The sequence below is a fragment of the Syngnathoides biaculeatus genome, chromosome 12 (assembly GCF_019802595.1).
Source record: "Syngnathoides biaculeatus isolate LvHL_M chromosome 12, ASM1980259v1, whole genome shotgun sequence".
Classification (NCBI taxonomy): Eukaryota; Metazoa; Chordata; class Actinopteri; order Syngnathiformes; family Syngnathidae; genus Syngnathoides; species Syngnathoides biaculeatus.
In genome coordinates this window covers 9,154,890-9,180,072 of record NC_084651.1, presented here as the reverse complement: position 1 = coordinate 9,180,072, position 25,183 = coordinate 9,154,890, and the positions used below count along the sequence as shown (strand labels likewise).

The 25,183-nt window shown below is 41.7% G+C and overlaps 1 protein-coding gene across 3 annotated transcripts in view; it reads right to left on the bottom strand.

Annotated features, from left to right (window-relative positions):
- The window catches only part of map3k21 (mitogen-activated protein kinase kinase kinase 21), a 32,688-nt gene extending 8,987 nt beyond the window's left edge, over positions 1-23,701 (bottom strand). For all 3 annotated transcript variants that reach the window (XM_061837190.1, XM_061837189.1, XM_061837191.1), the window contains exons 1-6: positions 21,878-23,701; positions 4,877-5,057; positions 3,414-3,562; positions 3,159-3,334; positions 1,494-1,734; positions 8-130 (exon numbers count right to left, since the gene is read on the bottom strand). In XM_061837190.1, coding sequence (XP_061693174.1) covers positions 8-130; positions 1,494-1,734; positions 3,159-3,334; positions 3,414-3,562; positions 4,877-5,057; positions 21,878-22,661 — 1,654 coding nt within the window. In that variant the 5' untranslated portion in view covers positions 22,662-23,701. The remainder of the gene's footprint in view (positions 1-7; positions 131-1,493; positions 1,735-3,158; positions 3,335-3,413; positions 3,563-4,876; positions 5,058-21,877) is intronic.
- Between the last annotated feature and the right edge of the window lie 1,482 nt (positions 23,702-25,183).

Below are 25,183 nucleotides of genomic sequence, written 5' to 3'. Positions count from 1 at the left end.
GACTCACGCTGAATAGCTCGTAGGCGGGGGATGAGTGTGGGACTGCTCGGAGGAGAGGAGCTGGTGCTGTGAAGGCTCCGCCTCTTGTCCATGGACGGCGACGCCTGCACTGTAATCTTATGCTGGAAGTCTGTGGAATCCAATGAGGAAGACACACGGGAGCTTGTTACAATGTCCGAGAGTGCAAGGTAGCGAGGTTACACAGGAACAGGTGTCCTTCGTAGAGGGATACAAATTGGTGTAGTGTTGTCAACTGATAATTGCATTTTTAGTAGCGCTGCAAGATTACCTGTTTGATGAGATATGCAGAATGCTCGGTTTTAAAATTCCATTTTAAATTTTAAATAAAGACAGAAGTTTAATTCAATTATGGGAGCCAGAATCACAATCAAAATTCAACCCCATGAGCAGTTGCTGTCGTCCTGCATGACTGTGCGTACACACGACACGCATCACATAAGGCGGAGTAAGCAGTAGGTGCCATATTGAACTCTGAAAAGAACCACGAAGGACAGAAAGATTGTTAGTGGTTGATCGATTCCTCTTGTTGTGAGACACACAGTTAAAAAAAAGGGAGAAAACTGCTGTTATTAAAGTCCCGAGCATAGGGTTGGGCACTAAACATTTTTCTCAATTCAGTCGCGTAAATTTGTGAGACATAATCTTTTTTAACTTGTATACTTGCTGGTGAAAAGCTGCACATTAAGTAAGCCTAAAAAGCAAAGTTGCCATACTTATAAAGTCATTTATTTCAACTTAACATATCTTCCGCACCATAAGGCGCACCTAAAAGTCTTTAATTTTCTCAAAAGCCGAGGGTGCGCCTTATATATGGATCAATATTGAGCCTTTAGTGCAGATCCATCTATTGTAATGAATAACGTAACCCCAGGCTATACTGCGGCATCGATTCTATGCGTCTTGTGCGCAATGCGCCTTATATATGGAAAAACGTTTTAAAATAGGGCATTCATTAAAGGTGCGCTTTATAATGCGGTGCGCCTTATAGGGGGGAAAATATGGTACTGTCACAATTTCTATTAAAAATACCAATCTGCTTGCTGGAATTTCTGTTATACACCTGTCTCGATTCTGAGTTATTGAGGTCAAGGAAAGGTTCGCCCCCCCAAGTACTCATCAATTTTGCTTTTAGGTTTGGGCTAATTGTATTTAAAATGAATGTGTTAGCCCAGCTAGAATTTTACCATGACTGACACATCCTTTAAAAATTTCTTCATTGCGTGTGACACCCTCTGTTTTCAGCTTTTCAGACATTTCTCATAAAAAATAAATATTTTCAAGGCCCATTATTGACCTCGAAGGGTTATAGGTGCACATGAAACAGCAAAATGTTATGTCAAAATGTTTTAATTCATGTTACTGATGAGACCAAGTCAACAATATCAATGACCAACATTCTTGCCAACAGTTTTCATGCGCAGGATACCCGGAAGCGTTACTTGCGATGCCGGTGTGACGTGCGTACTACAAACCTGAGGGCAAGCTGATGCGGTTGCCATCCTTGAGCTTAAGGCGGGAGCGCTTGAACTTGCCCTTGCGCTTCTTCACGTTGGGCTTGTCCTTGTTGAGCTGGAAGATGAGGATGTTGAGCTCCCGCTCCAGCACGTTGATCTCCCGCTCAGCCAGCTCCTGTTCGCGCCGCTTCAGATGCTCCTCCTGGGACTTCTGCTGCAGGGCGGCCCGCGTCAGATCCTCTTCACGGGAACGCAGCTCCTGTAACCGAAGTGGAAGTGAACATGAGATCACATCAATATACAGCAAAAATAGACTCCATTCATTCATTTTTCGGGCCGCTTATCCTCATGAGGGTCGCGGAAGTGCTGTAACCTATCCGAGCTATCATCGGGCAGGAGGCGGGGTACACCCTGAACTGGTTTCCAGCCAATCGCAGGGCACATAGAGACAGACAACAACTGCACTCGCAATAACATTTCGGGGCAATTTAGTATCTCCAATTGGTGCATGTTTTGGGGATGTGGGAGGAAACTTGAGTGCTTGGAGAAAACCTATGCAGGCACGGGGATGACGCGCAAACTTCACACAGGCGAGGTAGGGATTCGAACCCCGATCCTCAGAACTATGAGGCCAAAACTCTTACTAGTTGGGCCACGTGCCACTAGTCTCAATTTATTGTTTAACAAATTAAAATCCAGTCTCATTTTATTGGAATGTTGTGATCACCTTGCAAGAATTATGTTTTCTTCAGTCCATCCATTTGCCTTTTAATTACTTCAGGCTGGGCATTAATCATAATCCTCACTGGCTGACTCCCTGAAAGGAGTTTAGCCACCCCCCAACCGCAGACCGGATTACTTGGGAGTTCTTACGGGAAATGTGCTGATGTGGCGGCTAATTCACTCAATCATCACACAAAGCTACCATGCGGACTTCACAAGGTTTCCCTTCTCCAATCAAACTTTTAATTTAAGTACGCTGTTCTTCTGAACAATGTGTTGAAGGACCCATTTTCCTCAGGCTTTCAAGGAGAAATTCATATTCGACAGGTGATGGCTTCATCCATAAATAGGGGCCTCACAAAATCGATGCCCTTCGTGATTGAATGGCAGGCACACTGCTGTTTTTTTTTTTTTTTTTTTAACACACCCCTTTAAATAAATTGCCCAATTGCACAGCCTTAAGAGTGTGTATATCATGCATTCCGGGTCTTGTTGTTTTCCTGAGAATTTACTGAACCTATTGGTAACTTGTTTGACAAGTAGCCATAAAAAAATATTAAAACTGCAGATTAACTTGGTTAGTCAAATAAGACTGCTATTATTTTCAACACTACTATATGTTCCAGAAACCCCCACGATAAGGGAAAATCCGGAAAATAGAAATGTCCTATTTAAATCCACCCTTGGCATTACATTAATGGCACTTAGCATTTTTAAGGTCTTTAAAGACACTTTTAAACCAATACAAAGTCATTTAAACTCATAAAAAGGGATTAAGAGCAATGGATAACAGAAACATTGCCCAAGCAGTATGATAAAATACACTGAAGGACCTCAGCAAGTAACCTGCTTCTCTTGTACCATCACAGTCACATCTGTGGACACTTGTTGCCTCTGCTGTGTTCTGTGTAAAAGCCAAACGTGGCTAAATACGAGATCTGTGATCCTTTCTCCGCGTACCTTCTCTTTGGTCCTGAGCTCGTCAAACATCTCCTGGATCTCCACGCGCCAGTCGTCCTGCATGATGTGGAAGGAGTCCTGCGGCATGGTGGCCATCACCGCCTCCTCGATTGCAGACAGCTGCTCGAGGATGCAGGAAAAGGAGGGGCGCACGTGCGGATCCTGGTCCCAACACTCTGCAAAATTATAGACAAACAGGTGTGGCTAAAGTTGTGGCTGAATGACCGTCTATACTGTTTTTTTTTTTTAGTTTACCTTCCATGAGCCTGGCGAACGGTTCGGGGCAGGTGGAGGGGATTGGTAATGTTAATTTATTGACAGCCACGCCATAAGCAACAGCCAGGCCGTCTATTCCTCTGTAAGGTACCTCCCCTGTTAACAACTCCCACAGCAAGATGCCATAACTGGGGGGAAACAAGGAAGGAGTACATGTTTAAATCACAGTCTGGTATTATATATATATATATATATATATATATATATATATATATATATATAATATTATATTATATATAATATATATGGTATTTTTGTGGGCGATAAGGCAAAAGAAAAACAAAAAAAAAACTATATCCAACATCAGAATTGGCTGTTAACCATTTTGTTAGTCGAAGTCAATTAATACACAGGATATTGTATAGGTGTATGAATATGAACAAGTTTTGCAGTACCCAAAATATGATTCAAGGGAAAAAAGTGGAACAGTACTAATCCATAAAATCATCTAAGCAATATCAATTACCAATACCAGTAAAGCAAAGCAAAGCAAAGCAAAGCAAAGCAAATTTATTTGTATAGCGCACTGCATACACGAGGTAACTCAATGTGCTTTACATGATGAAAGGCATTTGAAAACAAGGAGAGAAAACATTTAAAACGGGGTAAAAACAATAAAAATGACAAACAAAATATTAAAAAAAAACACAAAGCCGCATCCAGTGCAAGTAATATTAACAAAAAGTGGAGATATTTTAAAAAGCATGAGAAAAAAAGAAGAGTTCAAGCTGGATTTAAAATCATTCACACTTGGGGGTGACCTCACCTCTGTTGGCAACTTATTCCATTTGTGCGCAGCATAAAAGCTAAATGCTGCTTCACTATGTTTGCTATGGACTCTGTGCTCCACTATTTCACCCGAGTCAGTCGATCTCAAAGCTCTTCTGGGTTTGTATCCCGTAAGCATTTCCTTCATGTATTCAAATCATTTACTGATTTATGGACTAGTAGCAGAACTTTAAAATATATTCTAAAGCTGACTGGAAGCCAGTGCAAGGACCTTAGGATTAGAGTTATATGCTCTTACCGCTTTGTTTTGGTCTGAACGCCAGCTACAGCATTCTGAATGAGCTGCAGCTGTTTAATACTCTTTTATTGGGAGTCCAGCCTTAAGACCATTACAGTAGTCAAGTCTACTTACAGTAATCATATTTACTCGAAAAGTTTCATTTGCAACTACTAGAAGAAGGAAACAAAAAGTGATCCAAAAAAAGTTGACCAAAAAAAAAAAATGAAAATCAAAACGAGCACTACACAAAAGTGAAGAGGACGGCGAGGAGGGGACAGGCACTCGCAGAGTGGATGAAACAGACATAGGAGCAGACGGGCAAAATCGATACCCAGTAAAAAACGTTGACATAAACGTTAGATATTCACCAATTTTGATAACTCAGAGAAACGCTATTCTGTTGGTGTGGTGAAAAGTCATAAAAACGTGTTACCTCCAAACGTCACTGCCTTTGGAAAAGAGCGACAACCTGATGACCTCGGGGGCCATCCAGGAGTAGGTTCCCGCCGCCGACATCTTGGTGGTCTTGTGCCACTCCCGGGCCAGGCCGAAGTCTGTGATCTTCAATGTCTTCCTCCCGATGTCGTCGTTCTCTATAGTTTCAAGTAATAGAACTGAAGGGAGACAGAAAAAGGAAAGAAAACTTATCATCACATGGTTGTGGAAGAATGTAGACAACAACAAAGATGAAACCTTTCGACAACTACTGGGGGCCCTCAGTTTAAAACGGGTTCCATTCCTAAGGAGGCGATGTAACCCGATTTGGAGGCCGCCATTATCTATAATTAACCTATAATAATGCTGTTGTAAAGTCATTACTGTAAATATTCAGAAGAAAAACACATCTAAACTGTGAAAAAATACATTAAAAAAACAAAATGTATGATAGTAACTTTGTGTGCCTTCAAGTACCACATGAGGTATTCTTACGGCGCGACACAAACTAGTTCATTGCATGCTGCCATGAATGTTTGCAGTGATAATTTTTCCACATGGACTAATGTCACTGCAGACTCACGTAGCAATAAGCACAAACCAGGAGAAAAGCATGCGAAAAAAGCTGTCAAAAGTTGAGGATCATTTCACACTTAGTGCAAAGCATCGACTGCAAAATCTACCAGTAAGAACGTATTGTAATTCTACTACAGCGACTCAAAGATAGGTAAAGCCGCCGGTGCACTTTTAATCACGTGATTGAACAAATAGTAAAAAAAAATAAATAAATAAGTAAGAAGGGCCAGACCAACTGATTTTTTTTCCCTAGGCTGATGCCAATTCCGATATTTGGTCTAAAAAAATGATGAAAAGGAATTGTTTGATGAATTAAAAAAAAACAGAATGAATATTTTTTGCCATCTATGCTTACAACAAACATATGAATTAACGGCAGAACATTGGACTGTTTCACTATACTTTGTCCTTCAGTAAAAACAAACCCCATCTGATTATGACTATTTTTAAATGCGCTAAAATTTATCAGTGACCAATGAATTGGTCAGCCCCAAGGAAAAACCAACTTCAAACATTACCTGCACAGTCATGACTGACAGACACTCAACGTGCAAGGTTTAGCTATTTAAACAGGCAGCCAACTCTACTCTCATTTGTTGACCTCCACATCTCTCCGCACATCAGGCCTACCATGAAAAGCGTCGCACATTCAAAGTACATTCATGGTACAGTGTAGATAAGGCAAGACAAGTTTATTTGTATAGTGCAATTCAATATAAACGTGATTCAAAGTGCTTTACAAAGGCACAGAAACAGAAGAACAAAACAAGACAGTCAAAAGAAAGTTTATTAAATCATCCCAAAAACTCTATAGCTATTCAAAAAAGTTACAGTGCAATTAGTCCTTTTCATTTAAAAGATTTCAACGTCTCATCTAATCTACAGTTTTCTGGGAGTTTGTTCCAAACCAATGATTTGTGTGGTTGCGTAGGAATATGTACCGTAATTATCGGCCTCCAGAGCGCACCTGGTTTTAAGCCTCACCCAGTACATTTGTAAAGGAAATACCATTTGGTACAAACATATGCCGCAGCTGTGTAAAAGCATATTGAGACCCACATTGAAACACGAGATATTAACAAAGAAAGACAGTACAGAGATTTTAAGGCTAGTGCGGCCGTGCTAACGCTAACGCTAACGCTGCCACGCAAATGCTAACACTAATGCTACGTTAACAGGCCTGGTTAAAAAAAAATAAAAAATACCGGTAAAAATCACTGAGACACAGCAGTAACATTCTTGCGCAGCGCTAACAGGGCCGGACCGGTCAAAGTATAGGCCAGAAATTACGGGAGTTACATGGCAAAAGAAGCTCAGTTAACACTGTTCATACTGTTATTCTTTTTTTATTTTTTCCCCAATGGGATAGAAGTTTTTTTTCACTATATTTATAACTACTATCTTTGCACCAGTTATTGATAGATGACACTGCATCCTGACTTTTCTACAAATCTGGATTAGATTCCCGCCCCAGGAAAAAAATTCCGTCATAAACAGAAGGAACCTCTGGACTTTACTACTGCCCAAACATTTGCATACAAACCTTTCTCTTGACGTTACTGTTTTTATGACTATGCTACAACAGTGTGATATGTAGGCAATGCTGCAGAAAACATTTGGATTCTGTTGTGGATTTCATCCATGACTGGAGACGTTTATTCTCACAAGGGTCACGAAAGTGCTGGAGCCTATCTCAACTACCTACGGGCAGGAGGCGGGGTACACCCTGAACCGGTTGCTAGCCAATCGCAGGGCACATGGAAAAAAACAACTATCCAAAAGTAATCTAATTTACTCAAAAGAGATCCAATTTAAGTCAAAAACATCGAGTGCAGATATTACATAAAACGTGTCCAAAAAAAAAAAAAGTCCTGGTGAAAGACAAGTCCTGCAAATGTATTGAGGTGAAAGCAGTGTTTGTGAAGGTAAAATGATGCTGCGCCTGAAGAATTGATAGGCGATATTCAATGTGGCCAAGAGCGGTGTGCGGGTCGTTTGTCATATTAGAAGCCGAGACCTGACAGTGCCACAATGTGCCTGTCCCCAGGCCTGAAAACCGGTAAAACACATTCAAGTCGGAGGGAACCCTGAAAACTCACCTGGAACTCGAAACCTTGCCTTGCGTGAGAAGTACGGCAGCCTACGCCAAGGACACGACGTTCAACACCAACAAGTAGAGTTTAGGAGGTTAAGTTTAGGAGTGTGTGTAAGGATTTTCTGACCCCTCTTCCAGAAATGTATTTATGTGATTATAGCGATATCAGACGAGAAGACCTGGCTCTCATTGCACTCAAGTTAATCCAAAACTTGGTTGTCAGGAGTCTATGCAGGCCACACCAAAGTTTCATCCTCATCTTTTTATGGATCATGCTTGTGTATTCCCCAAAATCAAAAATGAGGAAACCAAGGCGAAAAACAAATACTGACATCATTATAACATTTTTTTGGTAAAATTGTGTTTTTGCCTACGACTGTGCAGTATCCTCATTCAAATGAACACTGAAATTGCATAAATATTACTGCTGTCAAGAGTAAACCAATTCCAAAATGAAAATTTTCATTTAGCAATGACTTTCCCCCCAATACATATATACGACTGGAGGAAAAAAAATAAAATCCCACCTTTTTTTTTCCATCTCACTCGATATTAATACATATCCTGATAAGAAACAAATCACTATTTTGAATTTATTTAAATTTCATTTTCTGTCAAAAGTTGATGACACGGAACATTACTGTGTAAAACAATTTACATCCAGGGTGTTGGTAACAAGGGTCTACCGTAATTCCCGGCCGACAGAGCGCACCTGGTTATACGCCTCACCCAATACATTTGGAAAGGAAATATTATTTAGTACATACATACGCCGCAGCTGTGTAAAAGCCGTAAGCATCGAAACCTACATTGAAACACGAGATATTCAAAAAGAAAAACGGTATACAGAGACTTTAACACTAGCATTGCTGCACTAACGCTAACACTAGCACCACGCTAATGCTAGCGCTAACACTAGCACTGCACTAACATGTCCAATTAAAAAATAAAACATACTGGTAAAAATCACTGAGACATGGCAGTAACACACTAGCGCAGCGCAAACAGGGCCGGACCGGTAAAAGTCACTTCCTCAGCACATATATTCTACCCGTCTCACTCTTACCTTTTCCGCTTGAGTGCCCCCCCTGCAGGGTTGAAAGCACGTGAAAAAAAGTTGCGGTTTATAGGCCGGAAATTACGGTATTTCCACAAGGAATGAAGTTCAGGATTTGACACTACCCAATATGTATAGTACAGTACAAAAATAACCAAACAATATGGTAAGGCCCATGAGTCTATCAATCAATACTGTACAGGAGGATTTGTAAGTTCAGCAATGATGCCGCACAATGTGCGAACACGCACGTTTCCAACTTTTTTTTTTTTTTTTTTAAATCTCTGTTTCGTCAGCAAGCACCATGACATTACAAGATAACACACCTCGAGATGTATAAACAAAGAATGCAGTAAGACAGCTGACACACACACACGGACATCTAAAATTGATTGATAAATTGAACAAACAACAGAGAAAAAAAAACTAAGGTGGATGTAACAATTTGGTACCATTACATTGCGTGACAATGCACTTAAATGTGTACTGTGTCTGACTATAAACTGAAACACACGCTGGCAACGACTCCTACTGAGTGTTTGCGTCGTGTTATCACTGCAAACTTTGGCAGTACAAACATGTCGCCACATGTGCCAGCTCCAGCCTTATTTCATCTTGTGATCATTACCTGTATGTTAAAGGTGAGACTTCTGCAAATGTAATTATTGTATGTTACTTCCGAGGGCCAATAAATTGCGCAATCATCCAACTGGCGCATAAAAGGTTACTTGATCGATTACTAAATTAAAATACCAAGACCACACAAACTGATTTAACTTTGTGAAGATTGCTAAGCATGTTTTTGAAAGCCGTGATCAGGAACTGAGCAGTTTTTTTCATTATTGCTGTTCCTCCCCCAAAAAATATTAGAATTGGAAGGTATGACTTCATACTGATTCAGATGCCTCCTGGACGCCTCCCTGGTGAGGTGTTCCGGGCATGTCCCACCGGAAAGAGACCCTGAGGACGACCCAGGACACGCTGGAGAGACTATGTCTCTCGGCTGGCTTGGGAACGCCTCAGGATCCCTTCAGAAGAGCTGGAAGAAGTGGTTAGGAAAAGGGAAGTCTGGGTATCCCTACTGAAGCTACTTCCCCCGTGACCCGACCCGGTAAAGCGGTAGATAATGGATGGAAGGTTATCACCAAGCTACAAATTGGCACTGCTTGAACAGTGTTTTGGTTCTGCTCCTATTGGAAAAATGCGGGTATTGGTACCATGAGATGCTGAGGGTGTGGTGGGAATCGTCTACAAACACTTAAAAAAAAAAAGGGAATTTCAATAGAAACAGGTTTCACTAGAGCAATGACATATACAGTGATGAATCGGTTCTCGACCACAATCCGTTCCAGAAAACGGTTCGAGAAGTGATTTGTTCAAAATCCGAATCGATGTTTCTCATTACAATGAATGGAAAAAGAAATAATGTGTTCCAAGCCTAAAAAATTTGGCTTTTTAAAACATTTTTTTTAGCTTTTCCTGATAGTAAACTGCATAGTAGAAATACATGTATCGTTTAAATACTATATATAATAAAATCATTTAATAAATATCTATATAGTTTGCTTAAAATGTACGGTTTAGTAGGGGAGTACGCTAGGCTAGGAGTGCATTGCCGTATCTGTAGCGACTCGGCCCTCAGCCTTGTAAAGTTTTTTTTATTAACAAAAGTGCAGAATAACTTTAAACAACCAATAATGAGGGGAAAAAAAGCAAACTTTTTTTTTTTATTTTACAAAAAGTAACACCCATAAACAGCACGCTGTGGATCAGCTGGTCTAGCTGCGCGCAATATGTAATTTCCGGGTTTTGTCTAGGGCATTCGAGTACTGATTTTCATTCGAAAAACAGAAGCAAAAAAAGAAATAAATAAATCGCGAAATTTTCGTTCGAAAACTGATCGAAAATGGGGACGTTCGAGAACCAGGGGTTTACTGTACCTACTATCTGTTTCCAAGTTCCCTTTGACAGATTGTGTAGGTTTATAGTGACTTATGATGACTTGGTTACATGACCAGGGACACGAGAGCATGCAAAATATTTTGTCAAACCATGTTCCTGTTAGTCAACATGGCTCATTGCTGACATTATGATGGTTTGAGGTGCACAGACTGTATCAAACTGTGAGTTCACATAGAGAGTGCATGCTATAGAAAAGGCAAAAAATTGTAACCGGCTGTGGCTTCTGCTGCAAAAATAGTGCAAAGTGTCCCCAACCACAGAAGAAACTGTGTCAGTGTCCTCCAATTGCTATTTATACCAGTGCAGGCCTTTGTTGCTCCAAAGAAGCCTCTAAAACATCCAGCATACGTTAATAGAAGGATGGTGATAAAGTACAACCTCATAATTCCCCCTAAAAGTTGTACAATTTTGAATAAAACTAACATTTTCCAGATTAACTCACAGAGGCGTAAATCGCTCTACGCATTCACTACGCGTTATTATGCGTTATGGGTGAATATACCATAGAGCTGGAATGGTGTCAGTTCACCCACGCTAGATTGGTCATCACACACGCTTAATTCAACTGTTACAATGAGGTTGGGAATAAAACTGTTGTTCAAATGTGAACGGCAGGGTTGAGCAATTTCATTAAGTGACCAAACCACACATCTTTGACCACAGAAAGGTGCCGCAAAACTTTAGCAGGAAATGTTCCCACTCCTACTCTGCTCATGTTAGCTTGTCATTGGAAAATTAATTGCAAAACCCGAAAACCACGGTCCATAAGGGTATGGTGCCATCATTAGCACCCAATGTGTCATTATTTTACATTAACCACTTTTACAACATGTTATGACGAAGACAGTTTTTTATTTTGATTTATTTTCATGAGAAAACCTGAATAAATCTGAGGCTGTGTTGCATTTCATTGTTTACACTGTATTAGCATACCTTGAGGTCAATCATGTATTTAAAATAAAAAAGAAGAAAAAAAAACACCCCACCCCACCGACCAGTTGTGCTGGCAATGATTTTTATGTATCTAAGCAACTGGATGTAAACGTAGAGTGAGGGAAAAGCAAACAACTTTAGCTCTCTCTACTGTAGTGGTAGCAGTAGGTCATTTGCCAGCTGCAATAAAACATTTTAAGAAGGTGGACAAGGGAAAAAAATGAGCAAAGTTCAAATGTCTACAAGAGCAAACACCAGTTGCTGTGACACTGACATTAAATACATTGACAACACACGACAAAAAAGTTATTTTTTTTAAACTGTAAAAAGAGTTGTTTTAGTTATCTTAGTTCATCTTTCTGTGACTAAACCAGGAACTGACAAATGTCCGTAAACTTGTTAAAATACTCAAGAGTAAAAGTTGTCTTCTACTGCTGCTGCAAATCAGCCTATATTTTTTTTTACGCTTCTGAAAGAAGACCGTTTTGAAGCAGACAACAGGAAACGCAACTGGAGATGGATGTGGCCCCGAGGTAGACCCCACCTTCGAAATGACCACCCACCCCAACACATCTAATTCCCTATTCCAACGGGGCTCTTCAGACAGAGCCATATTTCACGGTGGGGCATTGGAAAGATCAGAAGCAAGAGGTACTGCCTTCAAAGTAGCTCCCACGCTTCTTCCCATTGCTTCACGCCCTCAAGGTAAAAAGAAAGAAAAAAAAAACATTTTGAGGGGGGCTAAACATGCCTAGTTCTTCTCTTCTCAGTGAACTCGCAATTTACACGCTGATAAATTAACAACTTTGAGAGGATATCCAGAACAACATCTAAATATATGTTCTCTTAAATAACGGTAAATAATATTTTGTTACATCCAAGTTTAAAGTGTAAATGCCATAAAATTCTACAGGAATATGCTGGCTCATTTTTGTGGTCTTCAATTGTTTTTACCGTCATAACATGAGGATTGGCATGAGGGTTGAGCAGCATTTGAATTTCAGTAATTCTGGTCCTCATTCCCGTTCCAGTTCCGCACGATTCTGAATTCTGATTCTTTTAGTGGGGTGGGTCAAAAATGTTTGCATAGTTTAAAAAAAAAGTGGTGTCCAAATACCAAAATCCATTTTCTTAGCAGCCCGCAGCATAAACTAAAATAAACATTTGACACAAGGTTTTTATAATCAGCATCAACATCAAACTTAATAATTAAAAGGCAATGTCTGTGCAACTAACCTAATTGACCTGAGATTAATCAATATTTCAGCAAAGTTAAACATAGCAGTTAAAATGGTTATTTGGAAATGTTTTATCACGTCAAATGCTTTCTACAGTATGTGCAAGTTTTAACTTTCTGTTTTAAGCATGGAGCCTTTTATTGTGAAGGGTATGCACCACAACTTGGCATTTTGCCATAAAAGGTAGCTTCACATGACACCTGTAAAAATGAAAGTAAAAACGTGACAGCATGAATAAGAGCACTGAATGTAACCAAATGCAAAGTAAATTATTGAGTTCTGTCGAAGTACTAGGTTAGCGTTTGTAATTCGGTGAGAGGTTTGGGAATTTTGCCTCAATTCCTTGTGATGTAAAGTTGCTTGTTTGACCACTGTTGTAGTTTTAGATAAATGTTAATCTCGTAATGCAAGTGTTTCTACTTTCTTTCCAGGAGAGTAAAATAATGAATATTTTATTCTTGTGTTCATCATCACCTCTTATGTTGGTGTGAAGACATGTGCATGTGTATTACAACTTTCTAGCTGTATTAGAGAAAAAGAACACGTTTGACAGGGTGGCTGTCATGTAAGGTTGCATTCATCACTGACAGCTCTGCAATCCCAACAAGCCACGACGTCGTCTTGTCATTTTAGCACCATAACTGAGCACTGATGTAACACGGGGCCCTGTAAAAACTCAGACGGCTGCCCGCTAACTTGACATGGTGGGTATTTTGCTAGCTGTGCCAACACGCATAAGCTTGAGTGCGCGAGGCTTCCTGTCGTAAGCAGAAATAAGGCTGCTGAACATTCCCCGACTGGGCATTCCGGCCGGCGGGAAAAGGATCAGGCTTAGTGGCCACCTAAATCCATCTATCATGGTCACTTGCGCTTTGTCTGTCCTGCGCCCCACTGGGCTTGCTGACGTTATGAACCATGAATTAACCCGTAAATAGGCTAATTATAGCCTCACAAACGTAAGCGGTACGAAGGTGGTGTCTTTTGGATTCAGCAGCATCTACTTTTCCCTAGAAGAGGTGCGTGGGAGGGAGGACTACAGTACTGACTGGTTGTTTGGGAGGGTAGCCCATGTCAGCTGTGGGCCCTTTTCCTTTTCACCATGCACTGCAACAATAGGTGCAGTCAGGGAGAGGTCGTAAAAGACACAGTGAAAGCATCTCCACTCCTCCTCTCTCCCCTCTGCCGCATTCTCTTGTCACAGAAAAGACAGACAGTAACTGTGTCACTGGGGGAATTGTGGGAAAAATTGCCCTTCAACACCTAGCACCCCCTTCCGTAACTTTCCCACTGAGACTGGACTGCGTCCACAGTACACCACACGTAGGCAGACATTTAAACAAAAACATCCTGTTTGTAAGTTCCTGCTGAATCGGGCCTTAATATATACAGTATTTATCAATAAACAATTACTTTGCCACTTGTCGGGGTCTGCCTTCTGCCAGACTTTTTAATCAATGCACTGTAGAATATTGTAATATTTTGGTTGAAGGTTATAGGTTTTAAAAAGAAAAATAAGATAGCTTTTAGAAATAAATGTAAGTTGAATGATCAAGCTATGAGATTGGAAAAGAAATTATTAATAGCTACTCATGCGCATTTTACAGTTCCTCTGGCCGGTTGGCACGGCTCTGCTGTAGCGTCCTTGGTGCAGGTTAGTTTTTGCCAGTGAAAAACGTAGATACGGGTAATTGTTGGTGCTCCTTTTTTTTTTCTTCTGGGGGAGAATATTCTTGTAAACAGACATGCCACCATCGATTATGTTTGAGAACTGAAGCTTTGCGCGGGTGCGCCGAAACGCCACGGATGGATGCACGAATGTTTGAAGAATGTCATGAATGTTTGAATGAATGTCATGAATGTTGAATGAATCTCATGAACAATGTTTTTGGTTTTTTTTTTTTTAAATCAAAAATGTAATTTATAGCAGAAGTGGTGAAATTTAGATTTTGGATATTCTAAAAGTGAAAAAATGGTGATAATGAAACCAAGCAGTCATTTTTAATGATTGAAAACTTTTTTTGGATGCCGGTGAAAGGCTAAAATGCATGTTTGTAAGAACTTTGTTTTGCATCATGCTTAGCCCCTTTCAAATAAAGATTAGATGGTGCCATGGCAAAGTCTCTCACCAGTCTTATTTTGCTTCCTCATAGCTCATCTCTTAACAGAGATGTACATCTTAAAACAAAGAAAGAAAACAGTATTGTTTTGATCAATCAGTTTCGCGCTGCAAGCTTATGTGAAAAATGTGGAGCAAGTAATTGGCAGGATTGCTATTTTATAATTCACCTTTTGTTGTCAGAGTAAGACTAAATAATCACACAAAAAATAATTTTATCTCAGTTAACTTCTTGCAACGGCAAAAGGAACTTGGGTTTTACACATATGAGGGGGAAAGCGGGGAAGTAAACATGTACAAAGGAATCAAATCAAGATGTGAAAACAAACTTAAACACGGGTTAAGCGCGATAGCTTGATGCCAAGTTTCAGTCTTTCAATTGTGGTTCTTATCGGCTGCTGCACAAATACCAGCACTCCTTGCTTCAGATTGACATGAATGCAAGCACGTGGAAGGACACCTGTACAGCTTCACGCAAAAGAATGCAGCTCCTTAAAGTCATCGTACAATTGGGAAAATACACCCTCAGGTCTCGCCAAAACTTCCATACATCATACAGTATATTTTCATTTTGTGCAAAAACTTTCCAAAGCTCGGGTCAAAGGTTATAAAGATTTTGGTGTTTTGTGCGACACCAGCATTCCTTAGTTGTAAATGTGAAGTGTTTAACTGACTAGGGATGCACCGGGTATCATAAAGATAGTCCCGATACTGTACCCACAACACAAAAAAGCTGGGACAGGTGGCAAAAAAGAGAAAGTTGAGAAATTCTCATCAAACACCTGTTTGGGACGTCCCACAGGTGAACAGGATGGGAACAGGAGGGTGGCATGACTGGGTATAAAAAGAGCTTCCAAGAATTGCTCAGTCATTCACAAGCAAAAATGGTGCGAAGTTTACCTCTTTCTGCATGCAAAAATAGTCAAACAGTTTCAGGATAAAGTTCTTTAACATACAATTGCAAAGAATTTAGGGATTTCATCGCCCATGGTACAAAATATAAACAAAGGGTTCTGAAAATTTGGAGAAATCATAAACTGCAGGGATAAACTAACATGGGATGGGTGAGACCTTCGATCCCTCATGTGACACTGCATCAAAAACCGACAATGTGTAAAGGATATCACCACATTGGCCCAGGAACACTTCAGAAAACCAAAGCCATTAAACAGAGATCGGAACAACATCTGTAAATGAAACTTCAAACTCTACTATGCAAAGCAAAATCGTTTATCAACAACACCCAGAAACGCCACTGGGTTCTCTGGGCCGAGCCCATCTAAGATGGACTGACACAAAGTGGAAAAGTGTTCTGTGGTCTGATGAGTCCACGTCACATTGTTTGTGAAAATTGTGGCCATCGTGTCCTTCAGGCAAAAGAGGAAAATAACCATCTGGACTTTTATGTTATATACTGTGTGTGTATACTGGATTACTATGAAAATGACTTGCAGTCAAGTCATCAACGGAGACAGCAACACTGCTGCCTGGCGGATGGAGAGAGGGCCTTCCTATCTGTGTGTATCAAAACTGCATTATGTTTGTCTCAGAAGCAACCCATGGCCGATGATCCACAAATTCACTATCACAAGCAAATTTCCATATTTCAAAAGAAGTCATGATGAATCCATACACGATATTAAAAAAGATGTGGATATATTTGTGGATTTGAAAAATGTGCAAATAATTTTGAAACATCTCTCACACTATACTGGCGAGGAAGGCAGATCTTCACTAGTGACTTAGATAAGCTTGAGAAATTTGGAGGACATGATTTCAAGCCTTTCAACACGCAATAATGTGTGAATGATTTTAATTCCTATTTTTGTGTTTACAGAGGCCCCAATGAGCCAATATAAATTGGAAATACTACAAAAAGCTGGTTTGGTAAAATATGGGACATTTAAGCTTCTACCGAAAAGCCATGTGCACGTGTAATAGAGCTTGGTCTTAAGTGACATTTTACACTCATTACGGAGCAAAGCAGCAAATTCTTCCAATTTTAACAACAGTTTCTCTGTGAAAATAATGGTTAGCAAACTTAACCCACTTTCAAGGATGCATTGGGGAGACTGTTAACTCGTAAAAATGTGAAAAAGTTTGAAAGTACTTTAACTGGAGTATCAGCCAAAAAGCAGGCTGAGAGAAATAAAGGGGCAATGGGGAGGAGGAATAGCAAGGAAAGGAGAAAAATAAGCGAGTAAGGAGGCAAACCCCCTCTAGTTTGTGGCAATAAAAGAGTACTGCTGCTCTCTGGGAGATTAAATATGAACGGAACAAAACAAAACGAGGGCTTTGGGACCCTCCGAGTCCTCACCATTCTTCGGGCCGCAGTAGCCTAGCAACCGCTGCTTGACCAGTCCATTGTGCAAACGTATGTTAAGCTTTTATCCCTCATTAGCAACATTCCTCCCCGCGGGCTGGGATTTTACAGATTAGCTGGAAAAACACAAAAGGAGATTGGGCAAATCTTGCTGACTTCCAACATATTACTTTATCGGCTAATCATTGATCAAATAGCGAAATGTTTGTCCGGCACGCAGATGTATACACTGGGAGTTGATAAAATGACAGCCTGATCAATGGAGGTGGGCCTTTCTGCAGATACCAATACTAATACTCATCAACACTGAAAATATAGTCCAACAAACAAGACATCCCAGGAACTGTCCAAGTTATTCCATCTTTTTTACGAGGAAAACTACACACCACAGGGTGCTCTTCTGTGTGGAGGAGTCTATCTACTCTATGATATCTACAGTACTCTGTCTCAAAGATCACACACAGCCACCTATTAACTCATATTTTGAAGACATATTGACTAAAATGACTTTTTGAACTGTCTACCTGCAACACTCCACACAGACGGCAACAACAAAAATCAATGGAAATCAAGAATGACTTTACAAGGCTGAATGTCACCCTCACAGCGTGTATTAGCCCAGTCAAGTATCTTCCCTCACAACTCAGTTGATGGCAATACGACATCTCCGGGCTTTAAGCGACCAAATCTATTTATTTTTCCACTCTTTGCTGCTGGCTCACCACCATCGCTCCAACTTATTTCTACACAGCGAAGCGAGGGACTGCGGTAACATTGGTCCATGAGCGAAAAAAATGAAGGCCGAAAGGAAAATTCTTATGAAGGGCTGTCCAGATGAGGCAGAGCAACTCAGTAAACTATTTGTAGTGTGGAAGCACACACCTCTGGTCAAAAATTTCAAAGGTTCCATGTGGATAAAGCTCTGCTTTTGCAACATATACAGTAAGTAGCCACCATGTCTTTGGCAAAGTTCAATTTAGTCAGTCATTCCTTACAACTGGCTCCTTTCTTGTCATACACAATAGTGTGAAAATGACTTTGGTCCTGTTGTCTAGTTATTCACTTTTTTTTTTTTTTTAATAGTCACGAGTGCTCTGAAATGTTGCTAATAGCAACACTGACTGTGTTGGCGTTAACATTAGCAGGGATGCATTTTGAACTACAGATGCCATAAAAGCAAAATATTGATTAAAAAAAACTAAATCGCAAAAAACTAAACTCAGTTTAATCAGTAAAATTGATTAATTGCCCAGTAATAAGTGACACCATCGCTCTGCAATTATGTTCCTGTTCTCTCCCCTATTGTTCAATGCTTCTATCAGGTCCAAAGGGAGGACAGTTTTATTTTATTTTACACAGTGATACAGACAGAACTCCTCTTTATACTTGGATGGCAGTTTGAAAAGTCAAAACCCTGCTGAAAACAGTGAATGTAAATGATTATTTAGATTAACCCATTTCTTAATGTTTTTTCTTTTTTTTTTTTTTTTAAATAAGGCTGCGCTCGCTTTTTACATTGAAAGTTCAACGCATGCAGCTGCGAGTTTCATTGTGCCCATCGTCTTGGTGGAGGTCGCGGTGAAGTGGCAGGACAAACACATTGACCCGTGTGTTCGCAGCTCTGCGTCCGCTCAAGGGGGCAGGGGCGGTGCAGTGCAAGGGTTTGTTTACATTCGCCAAACACCCGATTATCCACAACCGTTTAAGTCTTTTTCCTCTCCATCTGGCCTCTAATTAATGCAAGTCTTTGCCATCTTTAGAGTGTTGGGCTTGTCTACAATGGCACAAAGCGATGACAAAAAGCATCTTGGTTTAAAAGTGAATTGTTATGATTCCTACACCGATTACCCCGCAGTTATTTTTGATTTAAACTATCCATAATTCCATACCAGTGAAGAAACAATAGCATTTGTTGTAAACGCATCAAAGTTGCCTTGAATTCAACTTAAGCTATCGTACCGAGTTTGACGCTTCTGCCTAAACCATGTATGAATGTATATATATATTTTTAAAGCCACATCTGCTAATACCAACATACTTTGAAGGATGATGAAACTCAGTGAAAATAGTGTGTTTTGGAGTGATTTTACACAAACCAACAACTAGCTTGAAGGGGCCAATGACAACAAGAAACGAGTTGGATTCCTCAATCATTATTCACTCTGGGACTTGAGACCTGACCAGCTGCTGATCGCTTGAATAATTATGTAGACAATCTGGATTCAATCAAGATTGTGAAATGAAACCATAACCAATAAGGAAGCTACCAGACACTGTTGCCGAGAGGAGCAACCGGTTGTTGGTATGTGGTTCATAAGTCATGAACCACTCCAATTCTTACTGAAGTCTGTACCCTAACTATGAAGATATAATGTTAAACTACTTTAAAATTGTACCATTTCAGTTTCCTTGATTATTTTGGGGTATGTGTGGCTAAAACAGGGTTTAATGATGCACTTTGGGCTGGTCCGTTGGTATTTCAATGTGATGTCAAATAACTTTCGCAACAAAACAAAGCCAACCTGAACCACAGTTAGCCTGAAAGTATTTGACTATTTGTTATTATACATCATATATATTTTATTTATAACTGGGTGGCATGTGTGGAATTTACATGTTTCTGTGCCTGCGTGGGTTTTCTCCGGGCACTCCGGTTTCCTCCCAGAGGCCCCGTAGCTCAGTGGTTAGAGCACTGGTTTGGTAAACCAGGGGTTGTGGGTGCGTATCCCGCTGGGGCCTCCACTCCCTGAGAAGGGTTGTGTCAGGAAGGGCATCCGGCGTAAAAATTGTGCCAAACATATGTGCGTTCATCTGAGATGACACGCTGTGGCGACCCCGAAAGGGACAAGTCAAAAAAGAAACTCACTCCGGTTTCCTCCCACATCTCCAAAAACACACATTGATTGGAGACTCTAAATTGCCCCTTAGTGTGATTATAAGTGTGACTGTTGTCTGTCTCCATGTGCTCTGCAATTGGCTGGCAACCAGTTCAGGGTGTCCCCCACCTCTTGCCTGAAGTTAGCTGGGAAAGACCCTTGTGAGGATAAGCAGCTAAGAATATGAATGGATGGATTATATTACTATCCATCCATTTTCATAGCCGGTTATCCTCACAAGGGTCGCAGGCCGTGCTGGAGACTATCCCAGCTGTCAACGGGCAGGAGGCGGGGTACACCCTGAACTGGTTGCCAGACAATCCCAGAGCACATCGAGAGAAACAGCCGCACTCACAATCACAACTAGGGGCAATTTAAAGTGTCCAATTAGTGTTGCATGTTTGTGGGATGTGGGAGGAAATCAGAGCACCCGGAGAAAACCCGCATAGGCACGGGGAGAACATGCAAACGCCACACAGGCGAGTCAGGGATTGAACCCGGTACATCAGAACTGTTAGGCCAACGCTTCCCAGTTGAACCACCGTTCCGGCAGATTATATTATTACTACTACTTGATTATTATTCTATTACTATTTGATTTGACAAGACAGTCATTTATGATCCACACACAAGTCTTTTTTTAATTTGTCTTGCCCTTTAATGGGTTTAAAAACCGTCAAATTGAATGAATAGAAATGTGCGCGGCTGTGCTCCTCATGTGGCATGAACTCACGTGTGTTTACATTTGTCTCATCACTGCCTCTATTTGAACAACATTTTCAGGTTGGAGTAGAGGGTGTGGGAAAAGGGGGGGTCTGGTAAGGTGTGCTTGACTGAATGGTGCGTGCCAAAGAATAAGGGGGGGGGGGCATTCCAGCTGTGCAAACTACCTTCATTTCACATCCTCTCGAGAGAGCGCGCACAAACACGCACACCCACCCCACACACCGACTTCAAGTGCATCCACGCCTATTTTCCAAAACCCTTTTAAAAAATAAATTGAACCGAGGTTGAACAAACTATTTTCCTTGACTTTTGATTTTAAAACAAGTTATTGTCCATTTGTTGTGCATATGTGACAATGTAATTATTTATACACCATATGCATAATTAAATGTAAATAGAGAAGAAAAATGGCCACGAGCCGGGTTGCAAAGGGGTTTGACGATTTGTGATAGGTTTGCGAAAGGTTTCCACTATATTTTCATGGAAAGAGAAGCTGAGGTATTTTGAAAATACAAATAAATAATTACAAGTCATGGGAATTTGAGAATTAACTGGGAACTGACGGTCATTAAATAGAAAACTATTCTATACAAACAAATATAAACATGCTGTTTTTGTCATGAAGAATCAGTCACCTGTGCAAAATAAGATGGCTGTCCTTAAGAGGGTATTACATTACCCTAAATGCTCCTTAGTGGCGGCACAGTCGAAGGTTGCCACACCTCAAATTTTGGCTTGTACACAGAGCAATAAAATAGACCAAGAGAAAGGATTATAACTCCAAAAACTGAAACTGTGCCACTCAAGAAGCGTTTCTTTCGGTCAGGACTGCGCTAAAATATGATTTTCCCCAACCATATTCAAATTCTCATCCTCAGTTTTACATATTTCTGGTTTATTTCTACTTTCCCATGGGAAGTTTCAAAGTTTGAAAACTCCTGGAATTTTGCAATCCATGAATGTAAATACGTGGCTCGGCTCAAAGGGTTGCGAAATACTTGGATGACCTTTTGACACGGTGCTGCTATTTGCATTTAAATAAGGCTAGATGACTTTCAGGACATTGTAACAAAGTGGGGTAAAAAGTGCCTCCTTACTGTTGCTGGACTTGAGGTCCCGGTGTATGACCACGGCCTCCTCGTGCAGATAGTGCATCCCTCTCGCAATCTGCACGGCCCAGTTGACCAGAATGTGCGGCGGGATTCGCCTGCCGGTCAGCGCCCGGTTGAGCGTGCCCCCTCTGGCGTACTCCATGACCAGGCACAGGTTGGGCTCGTCTAAGCATACCCCCTCCAGCTTGATGATGTTGGGGTGCTGCAGCATTGAGAACAGCTTGGCCTCTTGCTTGACGCTGGCCGCTGTGGCGGTAATGTCCTCGTCGGGGTCCTGGCGGGCCGCCTTCACGGCCACCTCCTGGCCCTTCCACGTGCCCCGGTACACCTTGCCGAAGCCCCCCACGCCGATAATCTCCTCCAGCACCAGCTCGGTGAAGGGGATCTGGACAGGCGAGGCCGGGACCCGCTCCCGCACAATCGCGGCGGGCAGACGGTAAATGGCCGGCTGGTAGGTGACATAGTTGGAGGGGAAGATACCGACGCGGTGGTTGATCTTGCCCGTCCACCAGCCCTCGTCGCCGGAGATGGCCGCGTCCTTGGACAGGACTTCCACCACGTCTCCGCGGCGCAGGCTGAGCTCGTCCTCGCCGCTCGCCTCGTAGTCGTAAGCGGCCGTCCAAAGCGAACGGGTCGGGCACAGCGGGGCCGAGTGTGCCCACGCGTGAGTGTGGCAATCTGTCCAGGCATGCTCCCTGATCCCTCCACCTCCGTCGCCTCCGCCCGGCCGTCCTTCACCGTTTGGGAAAGCGGCCTGCGAGACATCCATTTCTCGGTGGCCGTAATGGCACCATAGGGTGCGGGGCTTAAGAGACTAAATTAGAAAAGTAAAGGCGACTTATGGAGCTCCGCATGCTGTTGCATTTAGTGGCTAAAAAGAAGTGGAATTCCCCGCATGAGCTACTGACACCGGCCAAAGTCCCTCGGCGTGGAGCGTCCCACAAGGGACTGAAACTTTATCCAACACCACCCGGCTGACTCCGTCGACAACCGGCGACAAGTGCCTGGCTTAACGCTCGCCAAAAGTTGACAAACTGGGCTTTAGTCTAGTTCTCTTGTGTTTTAAAATGTAACAGCGTGCATTCCCATTGTTAAACTATTTAACCGCAGACGGTGGGAACGTTAACAGTGCGTCGCACTTGTGCTCGAAGCTGAAGCTAAAGCTAAAGCTAACACCGTCGACTCCGCTGAGGCTTCGTCACAGGTGCCGCCGGGGAGGAGGTGCACCTGCCCCCGGGAATAAGGATGCGGGCGCAGAGCGGCGGGTTCCGCTCTCAAAGTCCACGTTTAATGTCAGCCGGCCGCCGTCCGGCCATAACTCTAGTGGGGGCAGCGGGAGGTCGCCCCTCTCTCAGTAGGCGACTTTTCGAAGAAGTTTCCACGGCATTCCACACACACGCGCGCGCGCGCGGCTAACGGGTTAGCTCGGTCAGGAGGAGCGACACGGGAGCTGCTCAAAAGTTGCTCCTCTCGGCTTCGCGACTACCGGGCAGTCCTCGTCGGTGGGCGAAGGGAGACCTCTCAAAATCCCGTCGAACATCCTCGACGTCAATGGAGCGGTGTGTGAATGTTCAAAAAAAAAAGGATGAAATGTGAGAAGAGGAGGAGGAGGAGGGGGGGGGGTCACCAAAACAACCCCCCCGGTGGAAGGTGGACGCAAGTCGGGGTTTGGAGGACGAAATGCGGCAACGTCACAGCAGATCGGAGAGGGACGCACTGGGGGCGGGCCTGGGCTGGCTGCCGCATTCTGATTGGCGCATTCCCTGACATGTGACTCCGACAACCGCAGGCCGGTGGGTGGGGGTGGGTTGGTCATAGGAATGTGAGAGCCCAAAATCATGCATATTTTTGTATGCAAATTGCAATATTACAAGCATTAGTTTCAGATCACTGTTTTCAAACTAAAAACCCGAGGACCAAACCCAAACGCTGTTTTCAAACTCAAGGCAAGAGGGCCAGATCTATCCCTCCACATCATGGAGCCTGCAAAAGCAAATCATGTTTGTCATTACATAATTCATGCTGAGATCTGTGACAAAATAAAAACATTGTCGTGTGTAATAAATAACGTTCAGTTACTGCACACCTCACCTTTCTTGCTAAAAAATGATGACGTAATTCCACATTGTCTTCACTTTCAGATTGGGTGCGATATTGCAAGCATTTTGGGTACCAAACCCACTTTTTAAAATGAACCGTACAATATTTGAACAAACTACAGTATCCGTGTTGACTTTAAAAGTAGTTATGCATCATTTTGTTGTGTAAATGTAACAATTCACATAAGATTACTCTTATGGAAACCATACATACGATGTGACCCGGGACAAAATTAGTTTGTCTAGCACTAGTTTACAAAGACAGTGAAAGAAGTATTCAGTTGAAGAAGCTGCTTGGTATTGTTTAGTAAATGTGTTCTGCACAAACTCTTGCTTTGCAGGCCAGATCTGGCCAATTCTGTACGAAGATATCCATCATAAATAAATAATAATATAATAACAAAATTCAGGTGCATCGTGTTACAAAACTAAGCTGAAACGAAGTGCAGCCCAGCCTCTAGCTAACATGTCATTGAGTTACACACACACAAAAAAGTGGTGCAAATGGACCTTCTAGCAAGATTGAAACACCTTTCCTAAAAATATGAAACATTTAAGATACTAATGTTTGAGTTTCAATTTCAAAAACATATCTGTCCCTGGATGGATGGATGATGTCAAAAAATATGTTGCCAAATACTCCTTGTACGAGATAAAGAACTACAGTGCAAAAGAAAATTCATTTTTAAAAAATAAATTCAATTCAACAAATACATGAAAATGTTTAAAATGAATTAAAGTAAAACAATAAAATCCAATGCGCATATGTGACCCTGTAAGACAGGCGTGTCAAACACATTTTTGTTGCGGGCCACATTCCACTTGCAGTTTCCCTTAATGGGCTGTTATGGCAATGAAACAATAAAAATCTTTAACCACCTCCTCATATTTACACATGAAATTTATGAACTAGTTTTGGAATCAAAAATCAAGGGTAATGTTTTTTTCCAATTATTGTTGTCTGGTAACACAAAAATGCTTGTAATAGTGCAACGTTATCATTTATGATACGACAATTTAAAATTTTGGTACGGATTTGAAAAAACAAAACAAAAAAAAAAACAATGGAAGTTGATACACATGATTTTCCTCCGCGGGCCACATAAAATCATTCGGTGGGCCAGATCCGGTCCCCGGGCCCTGAGTTTGACACCAGTGCTGTAAGATATTTGTGGTCTTCCGTTCAACAGTT